The sequence below is a fragment of the Clinocottus analis genome, unplaced genomic scaffold (genome assembly GCF_023055335.1).
Source record: "Clinocottus analis isolate CAN_PGR_092001 unplaced genomic scaffold, fCliAna1.0.p SCAF_14, whole genome shotgun sequence".
Classification (NCBI taxonomy): domain Eukaryota; kingdom Metazoa; phylum Chordata; class Actinopteri; order Perciformes; family Cottidae; genus Clinocottus; species Clinocottus analis.
Genome location: NW_027175865.1, coordinates 14,416,238 through 14,436,994, shown reverse-complemented (window position 1 = coordinate 14,436,994; position 20,757 = coordinate 14,416,238). Strand labels below are relative to the sequence as shown.

The window sequence follows — 20,757 nt, the reverse complement described above, 5'->3', positions numbered from 1 at the left end:
AATAAAGAACGCCTCCACTGACAGAGGGAAACGACATTTCAACGAAATCTACTATTTGTTATTAAGTCTCGGGGGGGAAACGAGGCGGAAGAGAGAGAGCAGCGTATTTAATGAGTGACGCATCAGGACTCGGGCTCGGCGGGCGATTCATCGCATGCACTTGCACACACACTTTGTCTTCGCTTCACGGCCATTATTTGGAGCGCCGACGTCGACGTCTTTGCGGCGTTTCGAAAAATGAAGAAGAAAAAAAAAACTTCATTTCGTCGCAATCACTCGCTGATGTGTGGGAAAATGAAGCCGCACTGCTGCACCGCGGGTCAGATCATCACCACCAGTGGGAAACACTCTTGTCTTAAGGCGACACACACTCCGATTATGAGCCGGCGCGTGACGGATGCTCAGTCCGGATCCGTCGGGGTTGTCGCTCTGCAGATAAGATCATTAAGTGTGTGAAATGAACAGATTCCAGTCTATCTGCTCGGCGTTTAACGGCTTCATTTCTTTCCGCCGTGGTCGCTGACTTCACACTATTAGATAATTAACAGACTTTGACGCACAAGGCATTACATATTTTTGCAATCACTGCGCGTACTCGACTGCGTTACCAGATAGCGGAGAGTGTCTTTGACGAAATGAAACCGAGCGTTAGGCTCCCTGTGATGGATTAAAACTTCTGGAGCGAGTTGTAAGTTGATTTTTTTCCTTCGTCGCTCGGTAAAGAATGGAAAATACTGCAGCGGCTTTTGGTAGCAGACACATGAAAGGTAGTAGAGATGTTGGAGGGGGGGGGGACATGTGAGAGCTGTACGAGGTGTGGAAATAAAAAGTCAGCCAGTGGGAGAGCAAAGCTGGCTAAAGACATGGAGAATAATTAGTATTTCCATTGCGCTGCCTCCCTGCAGGGGAGCTGCAGAAATCTTTAAGGGCCTCCTCTGTTTCCTCTCTGAAGCAGATGCGTCTCTCTCTCTCTCTCTCTCTCTCTCTCTCTCTCTCTCTCTCTCTCTCTCTCTCTCTGTCACTCGAAGCTCAACATCCTCATTTTTTATGTTTTGTATTCCTCAAACAAACTGCGAGCCTCGAAACACAAGGAGGTTTTTCACCCAAAAAAAAAATCCCCGGGGATTCTACCAATGCAGCAGGCGCCGCTGCACAAACGCGGAGTGATTCGACAGATCATGATATCTGCTGCTTGTTCAAATCTTTTACAGGAGAACAAAGCGGCCCTAAGCAGACGAATAACAGCATAATCCCCCGGAATGAACACCGTCTGTATCTGAAGCTGAGATTTTAAGATAATGGGATGTGCAGAAAGATATTCGTATTTTAATTCAGGACATTTCAGTTGTTTAGTCGTCACATCGCCGACGTCGTACTGAGGATTACGGGGCAGATGTTCCTGTAGCCGAACCTCACGGGGTAAAGTAACTAAAAGAACGGGCCACCGCCTACAACTGGGGTGAACTGGACGAGGGCAGGAGAGCCGGGTATCCACTCGAGAGAGAGAGCTGTTTGCTGTAAAAAGAGCAAATACGTGGAGCAAGTGGAAGAGGAAACAAACAGCAGCGCTGAGGGGATGTCAGCATCTCCCAGATAAACTGGACCACGCCTTCCCCTCACGTTCTTCAGGGCTCACATCGGTGAGGATGGACTGGACTCACCACACGAGACACGAGACAACGGCTCTTCGTCCCCCAAAGAACGCCGAAGAGGTTCAACATGGACTACACACGGGCACCATTGAGATCCCGATATAGCCTCATATGGTAACTTGCACTATTACTGTTTTAGATTCTAATCCTGCTTTTATAACCATGATCATCTTTTCTTTTTATATATATATATATATATATATATATATATATATATATATATATATATATATACACACACGCCATAAAAAGGTGTCAAATATATATTCTTTAACAGCGACTATCGAGTGACAGCGGAGTCGACTGTGTGTTTTCAAAATAAACAGCACCAACAGCGCGGCTGCTTCCCAGCGTTACACGGGTGAAGGGAGGCTAGACGAGCGGGTTCGGTGTCCTTGTCAATAATGTCTCCGGATGTCTCCGGAGAAGCTTTGACCTTGAGCTCCCCTCGGATAAATCAGCTGTGTCCTGGAATTATTTCAGCTATTTAAAGTCTGACACCTTAAACGACCCGAGGAGGAACGCAGCGCCCCCCCCCCCTCCTCCTTTGTTTAATCATTTTTGACTGCATTGTTGTTTTAAACAGCTCATTGTTACTATAATCCACCCCCATAAACAGTGAGCTCACACGGTCGCCACACTTGTATTTTCTCCGCCGTAAAGCGCAGCCTCGGCACTGATCCCGTGTTCCCCGTTGCGGCAAAGTACCGGACACATGCTGCTTTCTTATTCAGCCTTCAGTTAATGGACGTAATCACTCCGTTCTCGGTGTCGGAGTCCCTGCGATCATACTTGAGGCGGCGCCGTCCCTCACCTCCGCGTCCGCGTGTGAACAAGCGCAGCTTTTAGTCCGAGCAGCGAGTGGCGAGCCGGAACAGCTGGCGCGCCCACGAGCCTGCTGCTTTCACCGCGGGCGGTTTCCCCAATAACAAACCGGACCTCCTCCTCTTTCCTCCGGCGAGACGCGGCGGAGGCAGAAGCTCGCCCGGGATGCTGCAGACCTGAAGGACGAGCCAGACCCCTTCGACCTCACCCCGAAACGTTGCACAGGGAAAGTGACTGGACCCCGGAGAAGAAGCTGAATCAACTCTTCTTCTAGTCGTATTCGCTTGTTTGGTTCCCTGAACTTTGGCGTGACTATTCCCATCTTTTGTGCGGCTTTTACATAAAGGGTTTCACTATTTCCTCTTAAAATGAGAGTAGACTATGAAAAAAGGAGGTCTCTCAGACAGCTACTGTTGAACTTCGGCCCTGAGGTCGACACCGGTGTGCAAACGTTTTGCTGCTCCCGCAGATCAAAAGCACAACAAACGAGCTGCGATATCCTGGTTTCCATTCGGCTGGAAAGAGGCGAACGCCGGGCGAACTTTTGAAACGTTTCAAAACAGGAAAAGCGAATCGGCACGTTTCCGTTGATTCAAACTCAGCTGTTTCTGCAGTTTGCTGAGGAGCTGGAACGACGGGCGACGGGCGACGGACGCACGGCCGCGGGTCGGGGATCAGATTAGAGGGAGCAGAGGTCGAACCATCCACGAGAGAAAAATGGATGTCGGTCTTCAGGAATTTGTCTCTTTGGCCTTTTGCCGTTCGCTAATATTGGCCATGTTACGAAGACGCAGACGAGCTAATCAGTCGCGCGAGGTAAATGATTGATGGACACTTTTCGGAGGCCAAAAAAACATCTCAATCGAGCTTACAAGCGGGATATTCCAATGAATTTTGCAGGTTAATTTAGGTTTAAAAAAAGAAAAGAAAAAGAGATAAAGAGTAATAAAAACAAACACTGCCCTTTGCCTCGGCTGTGACACACACACACACACACACACACACAGGCCATTGACTCTGACATTGACTGCTGTAGGACTCATAGATAGCTGCGTGTGTGTGTGTGTGTGTTAGACAAGATGACGTCGTGATGGAGCAGACATCAACAACGCGAGTGTGTGTTGATGGGTGAGCGGCTCCGGTTGCAGCGTCATGTTACCATCGACAGATGACTCTAATCCGCTCCACACGTAGAAGCTTGCTTTGTTGTGATTGTACTTTCGGAGATGAAAGAGAGCTGGTGTTGTGTCGGCATTTGGTGTCGACAGACGTGTCTTGGGATCGGTGTGTCCGAGGGAGAAAACGATTAGGTCGGCGCGTTCAGAGTGTCAGATTCAGGCGTGTTTGGAGATGTAGCGTGCGCTTGCTCTTTTCCAAAAGAAGTCAAGCGTTACATCCAGTTATAAGTGATTCTAAATTGCGGATTTAAGTCTCAGAAGTGGCTAACAATGCCGCTTAATCCCATAAAGTCCCCGCTTTAAAAACATTAATCTTGAATGGTGTTTTGTGGAAGACGCCTCACGCAGTCTGTGGATGAAATGTTTTCTCATATCGGTTCAGACTTGTACGCTTTGTTGGCTTTTGGATTTATCATCTCTGCAGTAAAAGCTCCGTTTATATTTATTTCATATTTATTATGGCTGGAAAGACGCTGACAGGCAGCGGAGCTCGAGAGTCAATAACATCCTGCACTAATTTTTCCTCTGTCAGTCACCGAGAGACTCCTGAGGGCGGCGTAATTCATATCGCCCGTTTTACCGACATCTTTAAATTCGGTCTTGTCGGAAATATTTATACATGAAACCGTTATTGAGTTTGATCCATCACAGTTTTAACAGACTCTTTCACAGCCAGCGTTATAAAAAAAAAAGCATGCGCGTGCGCGTTGGCCGAACCGGACGACTCAGCGAGCGTAAAAGAAGAAATAGAAAACGGTCAACGGGCGTCACGATGTCTGGTCGTCGCGCGTTCTGGTGTCAAGACTCATGTTGCCAGGACCGAGGCCGCTTCAGAGCACCGAGAGGCCCGCATGAAGCGGCTGTAGCTCATGGGCACAGAGGTTGTCCTGAAACCACGAGGTAGCTGGTTCGATTCTCTGGTCTCCCTCATAGTTTGAATGTCCTCGAGCAAGACACTGAACCCGGAGTTGCCTCACGAGGTTGCCCGCTGCTCTTTCTTTACTGCTAAAATGCAGAGAATACATTTCCCCACTGTGGGGTCAATTATAAAAGGTCGGCGTCGACAACAAGACGCAGACGAGTGCGTCTCTAGAAATCTGACTGAAGGCTCGCGGCGAACACCCGTTGGTGGTTTTCAAGAGAGCAACCGCGGACGCCTTTGGAGAGTCGCCAGTTCACAAGGTCGCTCTTCAAAGCGAAACCTCGGCCGCGTCTCTCTGCGGCCAATAAACGTGTTGACTTGCACAGGATTGATGACCATTTTGTTGTTGTCGTAATTGATGAGACAGATAGCGTGGTTGGAAGCGTAAGTGACTTTCACGCTCGTAACTTCTCGTCGGCGTGTAGCTTGACAGGACGTTGCGCTGCGAAACACGCGCCGCCATTGTTTACAAAACCGTAAAAGAGTCGACGAGTGTTCGCAGCTGCTGAGAGACGCACTGGCTTCTCACATGACATAAAGTTATGAGGGAGACATGAGCGCAGTGCCTGCGAGGAACACTTCACCAGCAGAAAAAAACAACAACACATTTTCCTCCATTTACTGCAACAAAAAGTCATCTTGGGAAGAAAAGCAGCAATAAAGAAATCCTGACTGACAGTCAAACTGCTTTCAGCTGGCTGGACCAGGACCAGGACCAGGACCCGGACTAGTACCAGGACCAGGAAGTGGACCAGGACCAGTGACACACAGGAGCTCCAGTACTTTTCTGCAATAACCAGATGGGTCTTTTGAAAACAGATTGATGTTTTTTTGTTGTTTGTTTTCATACAAAACAGGTTTTCATTTAAAAACACTCACACAAAATACCAACCATTGTGGATTTAAGTCCACAAATTGTGTACGTACCACCCTCCATCCTCAAAACAAAAACTTGGAAAAGACCCCGGTGGTTGTTTTCTTACTAATGTTCACGTTAAGGACGCAAACGTCCTCAGTTAAAGCCCGTCTCTCCGTGAGCTCACGCGTACGGCTCGTGATGATGTTTGACTCGCGCGCCGCGTGTTTGTACCAACAGCACTGATGTCACTGGTCGGTCACGGGAAAACAATGCAGCGCTCTGTTTTCTTGCACACAGGGATTAACCCGTGAGGGGGAACTGGGGCCAAGCTCTGCTGGTGGGCCTTTATTGACATGCCGCACCACCTCCGTGCCCCCTCACACACACACACACACACACACACACACACTCTCGCTCTCTCCCTGTCGCCTCCATGCTCATGAAGCACCCTGAGATGAAGCGGCAGGACGTGTAACACATGCACGGCGGGGTTTCCTCCAGGAAAAGAAGCGGCAACCCTCCCTCAAACATCTGGCCTTGTTAGCGATGTAGTGAGCAGTCGACTGCATGAACAACTTTCACACTCATTAAATAATTGCCACTTTTCGCAGGGCGAATGTTTTTCCTTCTTCATAGAATTGTATCAATATCTGTGAAAGTGTACTGAAATCCTGAGCAATTTCAACGCTCAGCTGCTTGATTATTTAGTCCAAATAGATTCGTAAAGCAACTTCTTTCATGATCAATTGATTGTGAACATAGTTTTTGAGCAAAGAAACAACATATTTTGGACACATGATGACGTTAGGTTAGCCTTTAAGCTACTTGGACGTCTTTCTCGTTCTGTTCTGATGCTTAATAGACCAAATGGAGATTCAATTAGACCAAACGATTCATCAATTAACTGAGAAAATAACTGGCACATTAATCGATTATGATCATTAGCTGTGGCCCCGTTTTAATGCACTTAGTTGTGCAGAGTGCTAGAAGTCCCGTAGCATCGTCGTCTTGTCTCTTAAACAACACCGAGACCGTTAATACACTTGAAGTCGACACTAAACAGCAGAATGATTAAAACTCTTCTGGTCTGAACGTCCGAGTCTCTTGTTTTTAGCCCCACTGGCCCGAGGATGCACGGACTTCACCGCACTGAAATGACAAATAATTGGCGATAATTTTTTTTGTTTTTTTTGCCTTATCATCGGACGCTGAGAGAGTGAACCAGCGCTTCACGGCAGACAATAAAAGCAGAGCCGTGTTTGAGTCAATCACATTCACAACCCGATAGTCACGGATCAATTTACATTTCTCTCATTCAATTCCATTCCGCGGAAACACTTTCTTCTTCTGCCGTCCTTATTGCTTTCATTTCTAAAAGATGTGCACCGATACTCGTCTGGAACACACAAAGTCTTGCTGGGATTTCACGAAGGACGGGGCAGAGAGAGAGGGAGAGAAAGAGAGAGAGAGTGAGAGAGAGAGAGAGAGAGTGAGAGAGAGAGAGAGGGGAAGAAAGAGCTTGGCCAATTCCCCCTTGCAATCCACACATTGTTTCCCCTCAGCCGATGGGGGATTCTTATCAAAACGCTGCCAGGGCCATCATGAAAGGATATGGTAATTATGGGAAACACACACACACACACACACACAGGCACGCACGCTCACCCACACACACACGCACGCACGCACGCACGCACACACACACACAGCCAGGAAGGCCGACCGAGCACCGGGCTAATATAATGTGTCTGGTGTGGGGGCTATTTACATACCCTTCCAGAGTGCTTGTCACATTCAATTAATTACTCTCTGGCAGGGTGACAAAGATGATTAAAAAGCATAATGAAAAATATTTCCTCACATGGCTCCAAAAAAAAAGAAAAAGAAAAAAGTCCTTTTAAAGTGAAGCCAGATGATCTCCAAACAAGGCATGATGTCTTAGTACAAGTTAAAGGTGTGTGTTTTTTCTTTTAATCCCGAGAGGAATTGCAGTAGCATTCCTCCTTCTGCCGCAGAAACTGATTCAGAGAGGATGTTTTGTAGGAGCGGCTGTGATCATGAGAAGAAGAAGAAGAAGAAGAAGAAGAAGAAGAACGAGAAGAAGAAGAAGGAGAAGGAGAAGAAGAAGAAGAACGAGAAGAACAAGGAGAAGGAGAAGGAGAAGGAGAAGAAGAAGAAGAAGCCTGTGGGGTAATGAGCTGCATCACGGCGTCCGTTCACACAACCCTCTCACATCTGATGTCTTTCAGCGACCGCGGCTTATTTAACTCTGTCAGATCAATTAGCAGGTGAAGAAAGGACCGGGGGAGACGCCGAGGCTTTTGTTGGAGCAGACACGAAAGAGGTAGAGAGTGCGATTCAAGGGAATTCATCTCTTCTGTTTTTTTTCTTGCGCTTCGCTTATCGTACAAAAAGGAGCAGGCAGAATCGGGATTGTTGTGGTGAAACTGTGGAGGGTAAATCAAACACCGGCGGCTGCGACAGCCTTGTGGAATCGGGAGAGCTGTTAGTGTGAGGCAAATACCCCAGGGGGCACATGAAGACGGAAATCTACATTTCAAGTAGCTCGTATCTCTCCGCCTCTCTCGCTGAAATACGCCCGAGCAGACCCGAGCCTCATTTTTTTTATTTTTTTTTAACACATGACTGAGGACTCCCGGCTGCAGCCGAGCTCAATCCATTCGTCACGAGGGCTCCCTTTCAGCCGGGACGGTCTTCAAGGAAGCCTCCCCGTTACACAGAAATGTCATTTTCTATACAAATGCCGGCCCGTGAAATGTATTTTTCCCCCTTTGTGCCGCTTGGCCCCTTTGTCAGGAGACGGCTTCAGCCAGATTATCCTCGTCTTTGAGATCGGAGAGAGACGACAAACAGATCTGCAATTTGCTGAGAAGACCCCCCCTCCCCCATCTTCCCTCCCCCGACTGTGAGAGGTATAGCACCTGTGTATAAAAACAGGGTTTATGTCATTCCTCGCCCGGCTGTGCATCAACACCGCAAGCAGTGTGGCCGAGGACTCGGTCCAATGTGTGTTTAAGAGATGTCTGCGGATACCAACTTTTTAGAAAAAAAAAGCCGTTCCAGATGTTTCATCCTTGAGTTCACATCCCGAGCCGGCAAAGTGCTGAACAGCAGGAGCATTTGTCACAAATTACAACAGTTGAAAGAATCCACGCAAAGAATGAGGGGGTTCATTCTCACACGCGCTTCCCAAAAATAGAGCTTTTGAATCGTTGCAATCACCCCCCCACCTCCCCTCCTCATCCTCCTCCTCCTCCTCATCCTCCTCTCCGAGTCCATGTCACACCGTGCAGACAGAATAATTGTTCATGAACACAGTGAAGTAATTGTTAAAGAGGCAGAGAATGAATCTGATTGACTGGTTAGAGATCTTCAAGGAGATAAAAACTCTAAATCAGGAGATGAGCTTTTCACAACTGGATTCTGATCCTTTAACTCAGGGCACCTGGCAACATGAATATCGATCCAATATCTGTGCTGTTACATTTTGAACTGTATACCTTGTTGTATGAAATCCATTGGACTCAATTCCTGGACGTGTTTCTCAACAGATGCATGTGAATGTGAAGGTCGTGGGAGACCTTTTCACACATCGAATAGGAAGTGTCGACGGAGTAATTCCAGGTTAGCCAACACTGATCATATCGGGGTTTTTTTCCCATGAGCATTTTCTCCACTCATTGTTCAGAGATCCTATTGAAACACTGTATGGACAAAGTCATTAACGGTGACCTTTAAGCAACGGGAGTAAGTGAATGTAGAGAAGCGCTGACGCTGGATAAACGCTGGATGAACGCTGGATAAACGCTGGATAAACGCTGGATTGGTTTCGGCGCTGATACTGACCTACCACATCCGAATACATAATATTGTCTCAGAAGATCAGGCAGGAGATAGATCCATGCTCAGACCCCCATCCCTGTTCATCACAGCAGCTGAGAACAGATTGAAAGGTCTCACAAGTTCATCATGAATGCACAACGATCGTTTCAAAATATTCCAGCTTTGAAGGTTTAACGGCTGCAAATAAATAAAAGTTCCATCAGTGCGACAAATTTCAGAAATTGGGATTTTGGAGTTTAACAAAAAAGCTGTATTCATGTATCTTTTATTTTAATACAAGACGCTGTCGAAATAAACTACACGCAATTGTCTGGCGGTGGTGTTTGAGTCGGGTGTGATGCTTCGCTCTCCTCCACTCAGAGCTCGAGCCGGTAGCTCCGTGATGTCGTGCATGGAAATGACTGACAGTTAAATAAGTGTCCGATTTTGTTAGTTCTTTCAAATGTTTCGGCTTGTTTCAGACTCAACGTGGACCGGCAAAAAAAAAAAAAAAAAACGTCAATACGGGACTCAGAAAACCTTCCAGTTTCAATCTGCAGCCTATCGATCGGTGCATCTCTGTTTAATACAACACCGCGGTCTTTTAAACGGCCTAGAAACAATGAAAGTAACATCTGTGCGTACGCCTAAAAGATAAAGACGGTGTATGAATGTCTCCACAATGAAGTTACAGGCTCTTAGCTTAAATAAGAGTGAGTTGAGGGATCAGGTTCGGTTGTGGAAGAGGAAACCCTGGATCTTTGCACCCCTTCCTCCTGCATGGGGGTGTACACATTAAAAGTGACTAAACCCAGCTATACCTACAAGCCTGAGAGCGTCCATGCGGCAGATGGCTTTTCCTGCTTTCTCGGCCCTACAGGAAACGCCTGGACTGCTCACGGTCACCTCCACCCTCCCCCCCTCCTCCGCCCTCCAACACCGCTCCCAGGAGTCCAAGACCAAACGCTTACTCAACGAAAAAAAAAAACCCACCCACACAATGAGAGCTCCTACTCACGTCTTGATTGGCAGGAGTGTTCGTCTGTCTTTCAACCCGCGCGCCGAGGAAAACAAACCACGCGGACCAGTAGAGCCGCCGCGGCGGAGTGCCTTTCCCACCCAGCTGGGGAGTGTGAGCAAACACGGCGCTGCCGCTACAGTGATCCTCACGGCAAACACTGCCAATCGGGTCAATGGCACAGATATTTATTTATTACCCGCGAGTCAGATGCCTCAGACTGCTCACAAGGGCCATTCATTACGCTTCAGCCTGAGCAAACAGTGGTGCAAATACGGCACAATGATCCACCTATGCTATTCATGTGACTCAGTGAGTTGGCACAATCCATTCACACGCAGCCTACACAGGCTCACACGTACACACACACACACACACACACACACACACACACACACACGCACAACAGTGCCTCAGGTGTCGGAGCAAATAGCTCTCTTAAAAAACAAACAGTCAACAAGCTCCTACCTGCAATTTGGCGGCGGGTCCAAGGTTATCTCTGCTAGCTCTTTCTGGATTCTGAAACGAGAGGAAGATTTGTGTATTATTTATATTCAGTCACAACACACACACACACACACACACACACACACACAGTAAGATAAATCCTGCATCTGAAATCAATCTGCGAGTGTCTACACTGAATACCGCATTGATTTCCTAATGAGCGCCTGAGCATCGCGATTGAACACAAGAGTGATTCCTGTCACGCAAGATCAACATGAGGGGGGGAGGGGGGGGACACGCACGGCTGAGTGTTTGCCTTTAAAAAACAAAAAGAAAAAAGAAAAAACACACACACACAGGAATGAATTGATAATATTGATGTCAAATTGGATAAATGAATCATATCACATCATAAATCTGGCTCCATGATCGTGGTCCTGTCTTGTCAGGGAGCTTTTTCCACACTGGGCACATTAAAAAAAAAAAACGAGGGTTTAATGAATAAACCGTAAAGAGGTCAGATTTCTCCCCCGGTTAAGTATTCATTACAAAACTATGTCAGTGATTTGCCTACAAGGATCCAGTAGCCGGGTGTTACGCTTTGAAATCACTCAGTCAGCTATGAATGCTGCCGTTATCCTCTCCGTGCAGAGAGAGAAGCACCTCCACCTCGTCTACAGACTGATGATGGAGCAGCTCGGCCTGTTTCAAAGCAGGTTTTCCAACACGGTTGATGTATCTATATCCAGCGGTCCTCCATATTTCCTGCATGGCAACCATATCTCCAATTATTTATTCCCTTCTTGGTTTTCGAAGGGTTTCCAGCGAGGTTAAATATATTTTCCTCCTGTTGTGGTGATTGAAAACTGTCTTCTTTTCCCCCAAAACTATCCTCTCTGGAAGATTCTTCATTAAAATGTCCTGATATTCCAGAAAAGCATGGATCAATCTGATTTAGCCTCCATTACCGACAGTGGCAGAGTTCGACTCGGCACATTAAATCTGACAGCGGACGCGTTTTGGGTTAATCGCCTCCGACGGGGGGAAGACAGTTTGTGTGAATGTGTGAAGTTATTCGGTCTCAAAGTACGAGCTTCAGGAATAAAATAACATTCGCGTGACTTGCGCGGGTGTGAGGGGGGCAGCTCATTAAATTCGGCAGGAACGACTGGCTAACTTCAGATTTTAATCATCAAAGTGCCTGAAATGGGAAATCTATCCAAAGCCATTGAGTGAAAACTATTCCGGCGTGCACTGGAGCCATCAAAGTATTAGATTTGGCCTCGGCGAGAACGCCGCTGTCCAAACGACAAAGGGTACACGAAGTGTGCCGCGTCCTCACAGTGGGATAAGTCTGGACTCTGGAAATCAATCTGAGCTCTCAAGGACGCGAGCTCAAACTGTATTGAGAAACAAAAGCGAGGGAAAAAAAAAATCCATTTCTTTTGCTTTTTTCATTCCCCCTTCCAGCTTGCCTTCCCGTCCTCACTCTGCCGCTATGACTCAAAAATGCTCATGCTCGCTTTTTCTAAAAGCTAAAAGCTAAAAAAAAAAAAAAAAGAAAAGACAAAATAATTGAGTACTCCTATTGATCACGCTGTCTCTTCACTCAGCTGTTTGTTAGCCAGGGACATGAAAATAATTTGCTCTTGCAAGAGAGAGGGAGAGAGGAAAGCCAAGCAGTCGGCATGATGTATTGTTTCGGCATCGACGCGGCAGTGAAAGGATGTGCAATAGTCACACCGGGAGGAGAAAAAAAAAAGCCATTTGGGGCTCGTTTACATCGCACTGTGACCGTTTCGCTGCTCGAGAAGAGTCTCAAAATGCTACTTTATTGCACCCTGAAGAGAAACCGCTGCAGTATGTAATGCATCTGCAGCACGGGAGGATCCTACGGGGATTAAAGAGACAATGAAGGCTGCGCTGACGCGCCGCACCATTTATCTTTCTGTCAATCACGAGTACTTATCGGGACAAAAGTTGTCAACGGCGGTTACATTTCTAGAAAGGTGCACTCGAGCAAGCGAGCGGGTCTCTGCCAGGTGGCGTCTGCGGCGAGCGCCGCTGCATTGTGGGATTGAATGAGCACAACCGGCAATTGGCGAATCCGCTCCGTCGAGACACTAATGGGGGCTGTGCGAGGTGTCAGCGAGCGCACTCTAACTTAAAAAACAAATGGTGATGAATCCAGGCAGAGCGAGTGGAAGTCACTGGAAAAGAAACGTCGCACTATCGCCCCGAACAAAAATGAAACTCGTCCAGCTTTCCTCTCACGTGGCCACAGCTGGATGTCATGGGGGAAAAACATTTAGACCGCTCTGAAGTCAGTGTAAACCATCACAAAAAAATGCCCTTTCACTTCATTTATAGCGTTTTGTTGTGTGCATGAAAACACAATTCAAATGATTGTGAATTGAATGAAAATGATTGTATTTTTACTGATAAAACAACCTTTTCATTAGTATGACGTATTATATGGTTTATTGAAGCAAGTGTTAGGATTAAAACAGTACATGATTCCCTCTCTAACACTTGTTTTAAACGTCTCCTTCAAACGACAAACAATTAATTTAGGTTTCTCGCCAAAGCTACTTTACAAAATACGATTTTCACACATCAAGACAACGTTTTAATCCGACCAGAGCCTGAACGCACCGTGACATCATCATGCATCCCGGCTCTCCTCCTCCTGTCGAATTTAAACCGATTTGTCGTTCATGATGCAACATTATCAGAGGAGGTGAAACCGGATCACGGATCGACGAGCGACTCCGCTACGCCGCCATAACCGACCGCCCAAAATATGATGCGCCCTGCAAGCAGAACGCGAGACAGACACAGAGACGCACGCTCCGATTTCACCAACTGGTTCCCCGATTTGGCGATGGCGGTGGCTCGTTTGGCTTTATTGTGTTTTAAACATACATTTTCTGGAAAACAAGGGCGGCTCGAGGACTGTGAGCACGAGAATGCCAATAACACGTCCTCATAGAGGAGCTCCGAGACGGGAGAGCACTTCACAGGTTGGTTGATGATACATAACACAAATCTTTAAACTCCCTTCTGCGAGGAAATGACTGCACACAAGTCACTTGAGGGAAGGCGGGGAGGGAAGAAGAAGAAGAAGAAGAAGAAGAAGAAGAAGAAGAAGAAAAAAAAAGACATATATTTGCAAAGGAGCCTGTAATACAATCTCCACGGTTATGGAGTCGTTCTCAGCTTGAGTGCGTGCTGTGTAATTTTATCTGCTGTATTTCCTGAGGTGGCACATTTGACGGCCGAAGCTGGGGACCTGTTAGGGAGAGCGGTGCAATGAAAAACGCCGGAGAATACGGGGGGGAAAAAATGGGGGGAAAAAGCCCTGATTATATAAACCGTGAGTTCCTCGCGCTCGCGCGTCGCCTCTTTAACCAAACACTTGCTTTCTCTCATGTTCCACAGCTCGTTGCGTTTGATAATCCCTTGAGACACTGCGAGCCCTAAACTATTACATTCTGCATTCCTCGACATATGCAAATAAGTCAATATCATGCGAGCCCAGTTTCTGTGATGGAAAACGCCGGCTTCGGCTTATGTGTGGAGCAGCCGGTGATTTATTACAGGAGCGGGTACTGAAAAGCAACTAAATAACAGTGTGCCTGTCAACCTTCCTATAAAATGGTTACCCTCAAGGTCCTTATATTTTATGTTGCAGCCGACTCTGGTGATAAGAAGTCACCTCTGTATTTATTTCAAACAGTCTCCTGTGGTCAACGGGATTTCTATTTTTTGGTGTCAAAAGCAGAGGATTTCATGAAAACGGATCAGTGGACAGTCTTGGCGACGTGCTGGCGGACGCGAGTAGTTTCGTTTTATGTCACTGAAACTACTCTTTGGTGTGAAGGCACTTAGTTTTCTTTTACAGGTGACCCTTAAGGTGTCACCATGCTTTAACCAAAGTGCTTGTTGGACGGCCGAACAGCGAGCGGAAAAATCCCGGTAACGTTCCAGTGACAGAATTTTAAGGGGCCGGCGTCGGCGCTCTTATTTTGAAACAGAGACCAAATGAGGTGGAAACCATGTGCCTGAGGCAGCAGTGTTAAGAACCCTTCCAGCATGCACCGGGGCAATAGATTCATTCGTTCCTCTGGTTTTATGACACCCGTGTTGATACGGGTGTCATTTGTCTTCTACGCGGCGCTCCACAACATTTCCGCTGATAAGGTTAGATGTATTACAGGTGAGTGTTTTTCACCACGAGTGATGCTGGTGGATGACGAGTGAGGTTATGAAAATGAAAAAACATCTGCTGAAAGCAGCTGGAGTTGCATGAACAGTTTACATCAAAGTTGTGAGTTTTGGGTCCTGCAGTTAATCATTTGATTCATTCCAGTGTTCAAATTAAAAAACATATTTTAGTTGCGTTCATGTCTTTTTGCTCACAGTATCTCAAACAAATCTCGGTTCTATTTTGTTCACAGACTTAATTAAGCATTCAGCTTTTCATCTCCTGAATAGTTTTACAATATCTTGCGTGTTCTCATCAGCCATCATCGTCATATCTATCTGCACTCTTTCACGACGGGTCGAAGAACGCGGGCGATTTATAGTTGGACGTCACTTTATTATGTGGTTTGCGGGAAACCTGTGCGATCAAAAGGTGGGCTTCCCGCAACGACAAAATCATAATCGACTGCGATATTGACATTTAAAGGGCACGCTCGGCGCGCAAATCAAGCGCTCTCCTACACTAACAGCAGGGCACGATGCAGATGTTTCAGCTCCTTCACCTTCTTAGCAGTAGAAGAGTAACATGCTGAACATGCGGGGCAAAACGCCCTGACTCCAGGTGCACTTTAAGCCTAATTTCATGCAAAGATTCATTCATTAGAAGGGACGTATGAAGCACAACGTGTTCATTTAATGTTGGATAAAAGGTTTTTGCAACAAATTTATTTCCGACGAGAAGACAAAGTCTGAATTTGATCCAAACGATTTATTCATTAAGAAGAATGCAGCGTATAAAGGAAGCGTAAGCACTATTTTAGACACTGGAAATCCATTAAAATGATAATTGTGTGTGTATTATTTTGGCCATAATCATGCGGCCCCATGTTATTTATACACAAAAGGTTTGACATGAATGCCTGCGGGGAACGATTGTGCGTGTGCAGTTATTTCTGTTTGAATGATTATTATGTCTCTATGATGGAAAGCTTTTTAACTGGCCTTTTAGGAGCTAATTAACACTTTTTTTTCCCCCCTGGCAATATGATTGGTCAGTTGCGTGGAGGTGGGAAAAAAACAAACAAAAAGGAGGTTTCACTTTCTCTCTCGAGCTCCTCTTCAGTTTTATTCTTTACGCGACTATTTCCCTCCCTTTACACTATGGCACTACGAATGTCTAAAAAAATGGTTGTTCATTTTCCCGTATATTAATGAGGAATTCATTAAATTGTTATTTTGGTCAACGTCGCTTCTCACACTCCTCGCAGGCTTAATCATCCGCCTCCTATTGTCAGCTGCCAACAGTGTGGAGGAACAACGACGTCTCTCTCAACAGCTCTGGTATCAGCGTCGACGCGCTCGCCGAGCTCAGGCAGATAACAACTGCCGTCGTCCCCGTGCCGCCGCCCCGCTGCCGGCCGGGGCCGACCTGCCGCGAAGAGGTCGCGAACCGAATCAGCTGGTGTGTTACATCGGTGGGGAGGGGGGCCGGGCAACCCCAAGAGGGGAGGGGTGGCGGTTAAAGTGAAAAACAAGATGTCATTGACTTTGGTTCGTGGCTGAATTTACACGTTTAATCGCAACCGTGGCCATCCTTTCCCAGCAGCCTTTAACATCTGATGAAATAAGTGTGTGTGTGTGTGTGTTGGAAGGGGTCAAGTCCAGCAGTGACGTGTGTAAACCCGGCCGACAGCCATCCAGACAGCCATTAACGGACATCGGCGCCGATTTCCTCATCATGATGAATCTATTTGTACACAGAACAAACATTTCCTCATGTGGCACAGGCGTCTGGTGGGTTCTCCTCTGGAGAAATGCACAGGAGGTGATGCTTTAATGTAAAGACGACGGCGTCACTAGCATAGTAACTAATGACTAACGACCAGCCGGTGAGCTCTCGGCGCAAAGTGACAGACGAGCAGCGCCGAGTAGAAGAGGAGCAGCGCAGCAGCGGGCCTACCTCTTGGCGCTGGTGGAGAGCTTGGCGGCGGTCTTGCTGGAGATTTTGGCCTCCTTCTTCTTGGGCTGGGTCTGGTCCCGCTGCTCGGGGCCCGGCTGCTCCGGCGGAGCCGCCTCCCTCTGCTCGGCGTCCGAGCTTCCCCCACTGGTGTTGGGGCTGTCGTCCGGCCTCGGCTGCACCTCACTGGACATGCTGAACACTGCGCAGACACACACACACACACACACACACACACACACACACACATGCAGGAGTTACGATACTGAATCCACAAAGACGGTCTTTTGCAAAACTACTCACTTGTCTGTTGCGTTTGAAAGAATGCACAATTTCTCAGTAACAACTTCAAAGGTCTTCTCTGAACAACTGAAGCTCATTTAAACATTTAAATGCCCAATAATCTTCTAAAAGTATCGTATATATTTATAGGCACAATGCTTCATGACAATAATTACATATTATAAAGTATTTTGTGTCGTGTATAATAATACATTGTAGATCACTCACTGGCCTTTTTTCTTTGTGCAAGTGTCTTATAATTCCCATGGTCGTGATATATTTAATGCATTATAAATCACTGCTGTGACGCGTTATGTGATTATAAGTTACTCCAATTGGGTGCTTGAAGTAAAGGATGAATGCATTATAAGTATGTTCATAATGCACTTAAACCTTGGTCTAATATTTAGGGATTATCACTTAGTCGCTTGTGTATTTTGTCTGCTTAAATTATTTTTGACACTCTCAGTCAGTAATTATATGAATAAAAAAGAGGATTAGTCATTCATTTCATTTCAATCTGCAACTGATGATCATTGTCATTGTGTTGCTTGTTTTCTTAATTGATACATTCATTCAATTGTTAAATATGACAATCCCAATTTTCTTTTGTTGGGTTTGTTCTACCACCAAAGATATTCAGATGTGTGTGTGTATATATATATATACATACATATATATATATATATATATAGAAAAGCCAATGGGGAAGCAGGTTCTCTGCAGGTTCTCTGCTGTGAGAAGACGGAGCCATCACACATTGTGGATTAGTGTTAAATGCACTGAGGTGCATTAATTCTTCGTTAAAGAAGATTGTAATTGTTAAAGGAGTTGACTCTGCAGGCCCGGAGGATTTAATTTCACCAGAAGAACATCTTGCTTTGGAGAGACGGACTCATATGTTTGTTTGTTTCTCTCTCTGGGAGAGCGATTATGTGTTTAAATATTAAACTTAAACATCTTAAAGCTCAAACTCGAATGCAATCTTTAAAATGCTCTAAGCAAGACTGGGAGTACATCGAGTGCCTCTTAACGGCTCTCAGCATGGCAAAAGCTGAGAAAAAGCGATTATTGAGGAAAAGTGGATCTTTTACTTCTCTAAAATGTCTGCGTCTTCTCATTCATTCACCAATTTACATCCTTTTTTTGGGTCATTTCATTGGAGCATGTACTCAGCATCTGTCATATACTTCATATCGGGAATGTGACGCGTGTTCTTTAATCTGATACAACTCATATATCGTCTGTGGCCCTTTTTTCATTTTTTTTATTAAACAGCCTGGATTATCAGTCTACTGCTATTTTAAAAAGCCTCTTTCTAAACCTGAGTTGGATTCATTGGCATTTTACCACAAATGTTCAATATATTTGCAGACTTTTAACACACCGATTAATCAATGGTCAATTGCAGCTCTATGAGGTCGTTCCTCCTCTAAGGGTCATTATGAATCCCCCCTAGAGCGGTATATTTGCAGCAGCGGGTGGAGGTGGAGGTGGAGGGGGAAGGTAAACACGGAGCGCAGATCCTTTACTGCTCGTCCAGAATCAGTCGAGTTGAACACCCGCTGGTCACGAGCTTTGAGTCTCAATAATAAAGACACCTACAAGGTCATGTTCACTAAATCCAATTCCTCCATCACTCTGCGTGTGCGTGCGCGTGTGCCTCTGTGTGTACACACGTCAAGGTGAATGCCTCTATTTACATTCCCACGTCCATTATGAAAAATGTATGATACTAGACGAATGGCTGTGGGGGCTGTTGAGCTGAAATGAATATCAAATTGGACAGAAGTGAGGGGCAGATTGTTCAATAAACATGACAGCGGCTTTGGCAAGCCGACTCCGCGTCTGACATTTGACAAACAGCCACTGCACACAAGGCTATCTGATGCAATTAACTGCATTTGGTGGCGAGCCGATGTGGGAGATAATTGGGGGATTATATGGGGTTAGGGTGATACAGAAAGGGGGTGGGGGGGGGCTCATTTTAAAAGGTTACAACATTTACATGCTCTGGTGACTTGAACGCTCTCGGGATAAGCGGTGATTATGACGTGGAGAGAGTCGCCAGGTGAGGACAAACACGCTGAGGAGTAAAAGTTGCAGACAGAGAAAGACATCTATTGGGCAGATGTTTTTTTTCTTTTCTTTTTTTTTCTGTTCCCCTTCAGGTGTGAAACTGTCAAAACAGCTCAACCATAACTGTCAACCAAGGTGAAGCTTCCCAAAGCGTGTGCTATTGAGCAGGCCTACAAAAAACATGCATATATAATGTATCCCAGAGATAGTCCCAATACATTCAGTCCCCTAATTTAAAAGAACAAAATGTCAAATTGTGTAGAAATATTGTATTATGCTTTTCTAAATATAAGAACCAAATGTCATTTCAAATGTAAATGACATTTCAACTTTGACATTTGGTCCTCCCCGTTAAACCCATGCATTTCATTCTACAAGGTGTTGGGACTAGACCCCTGTTACAGAAGTTTAATCCGTATTTGGTCCGTTTGGTGCAATGGGTGTAACGCCGAATGAAACAGTAGCTGTTAACGATTTAAAAAAAATGTCTTTCACGGCATCCCCGCGGAGTCTCCGTGCCCGGTTACAGAGAAGTGGGTTTAAATGATTCATATTTTGCACGGGGTTCGGGTGGGTGGGGGGAATGTCCCTACATATTCAGCACCACGCAGAAGAAGGAGCAGAAGGAGCAGAAGGAGGAGAAGAAGAAGAAGAAGAAGAAGAAGAAGAAGAAGAAGAAGAAGAAGAAGAAGAAGAAGAAGAAGAAGAAGACACGTATCGGGCTAATGTTTGAGGACCCCCCCCCCCCCCCCCCTCCTCCCTGAGTTCACAGCGAGACAGCCTCGTTATGAGACGTCTTGATGAAGATGATGGAAGGAGATGAAGCACAACAGCGCCTACAAAAACATGCCCAATGTCGGAGCGCTAACTGACCGCTGCTAAATCTGCTCCAGCACAATAGACGGAATGGACCCCCCCCCCCTCTCCGCCCCCTCCCTCCCCAACTCCCCCTCCCTCTAATAACGTAATAACCGTTTTATTCCGTTGGTGGAGTGGCGTGTTTGGAGGAGAAGACTCACCTTCTCGAGCAGGCTGGACGCAGGAGAAACGCGGGGTCAATGTCCACCGTATTATATTCCGTGATCTGTAACGCTGGTCGTCCGCGCTGCTTTCCGCCCGTTGCTTTGACTGACTGCGAGAGAATGTGCTAAAAAAAAAAGAAAAAAACCCCGCGACGGTCAAGTTATCGGTAATTACACGCATCGTTTCCGGTTTTAAGATGACAAAGTAAAAGCCTAAACGAGCACGTTTCAAGCGAGGCGACTTAAGTCCTGCGAATAAAGTTCAACTGCATCTAATTAATGTTTTTTTCTTCTTCTTTTATTCTAAGGTTCATCCTCAGGTTTATCTCATTACACACACACAATTTGTTGCACATATTTGCATAACCATTCGGCAAAAAAATAAAAACATGGTGCGCCGACTGGGTCCATCCCTTTACAAAGCTTTTTATTTTTATGTTTTATTCATAATGTATATATTGTATTCA

The 20,757-nt window shown here is 46.1% G+C and overlaps 1 protein-coding gene across 1 annotated transcript in view; it reads right to left on the bottom strand.

Moving 5' to 3' along the window:
* LOC137784542 (ubiquitin-conjugating enzyme E2 E2-like) overlaps window positions 1–20,437 on the bottom strand; it is a 54,248-nt gene extending 33,811 nt beyond the window's left edge. The window contains exons 1-3 of the mRNA XM_068575304.1: window positions 20,288–20,437; window positions 16,911–17,109; window positions 10,766–10,816 (exon numbers count right to left, since the gene is read on the bottom strand). Coding sequence (XP_068431405.1) covers window positions 10,766–10,816; window positions 16,911–17,101 — 242 coding nt within the window. The 5' untranslated portion in view covers window positions 17,102–17,109; window positions 20,288–20,437. The remainder of the gene's footprint in view (window positions 1–10,765; window positions 10,817–16,910; window positions 17,110–20,287) is intronic.
* Window positions 20,438–20,757: the final 320 nt, after the last annotated feature.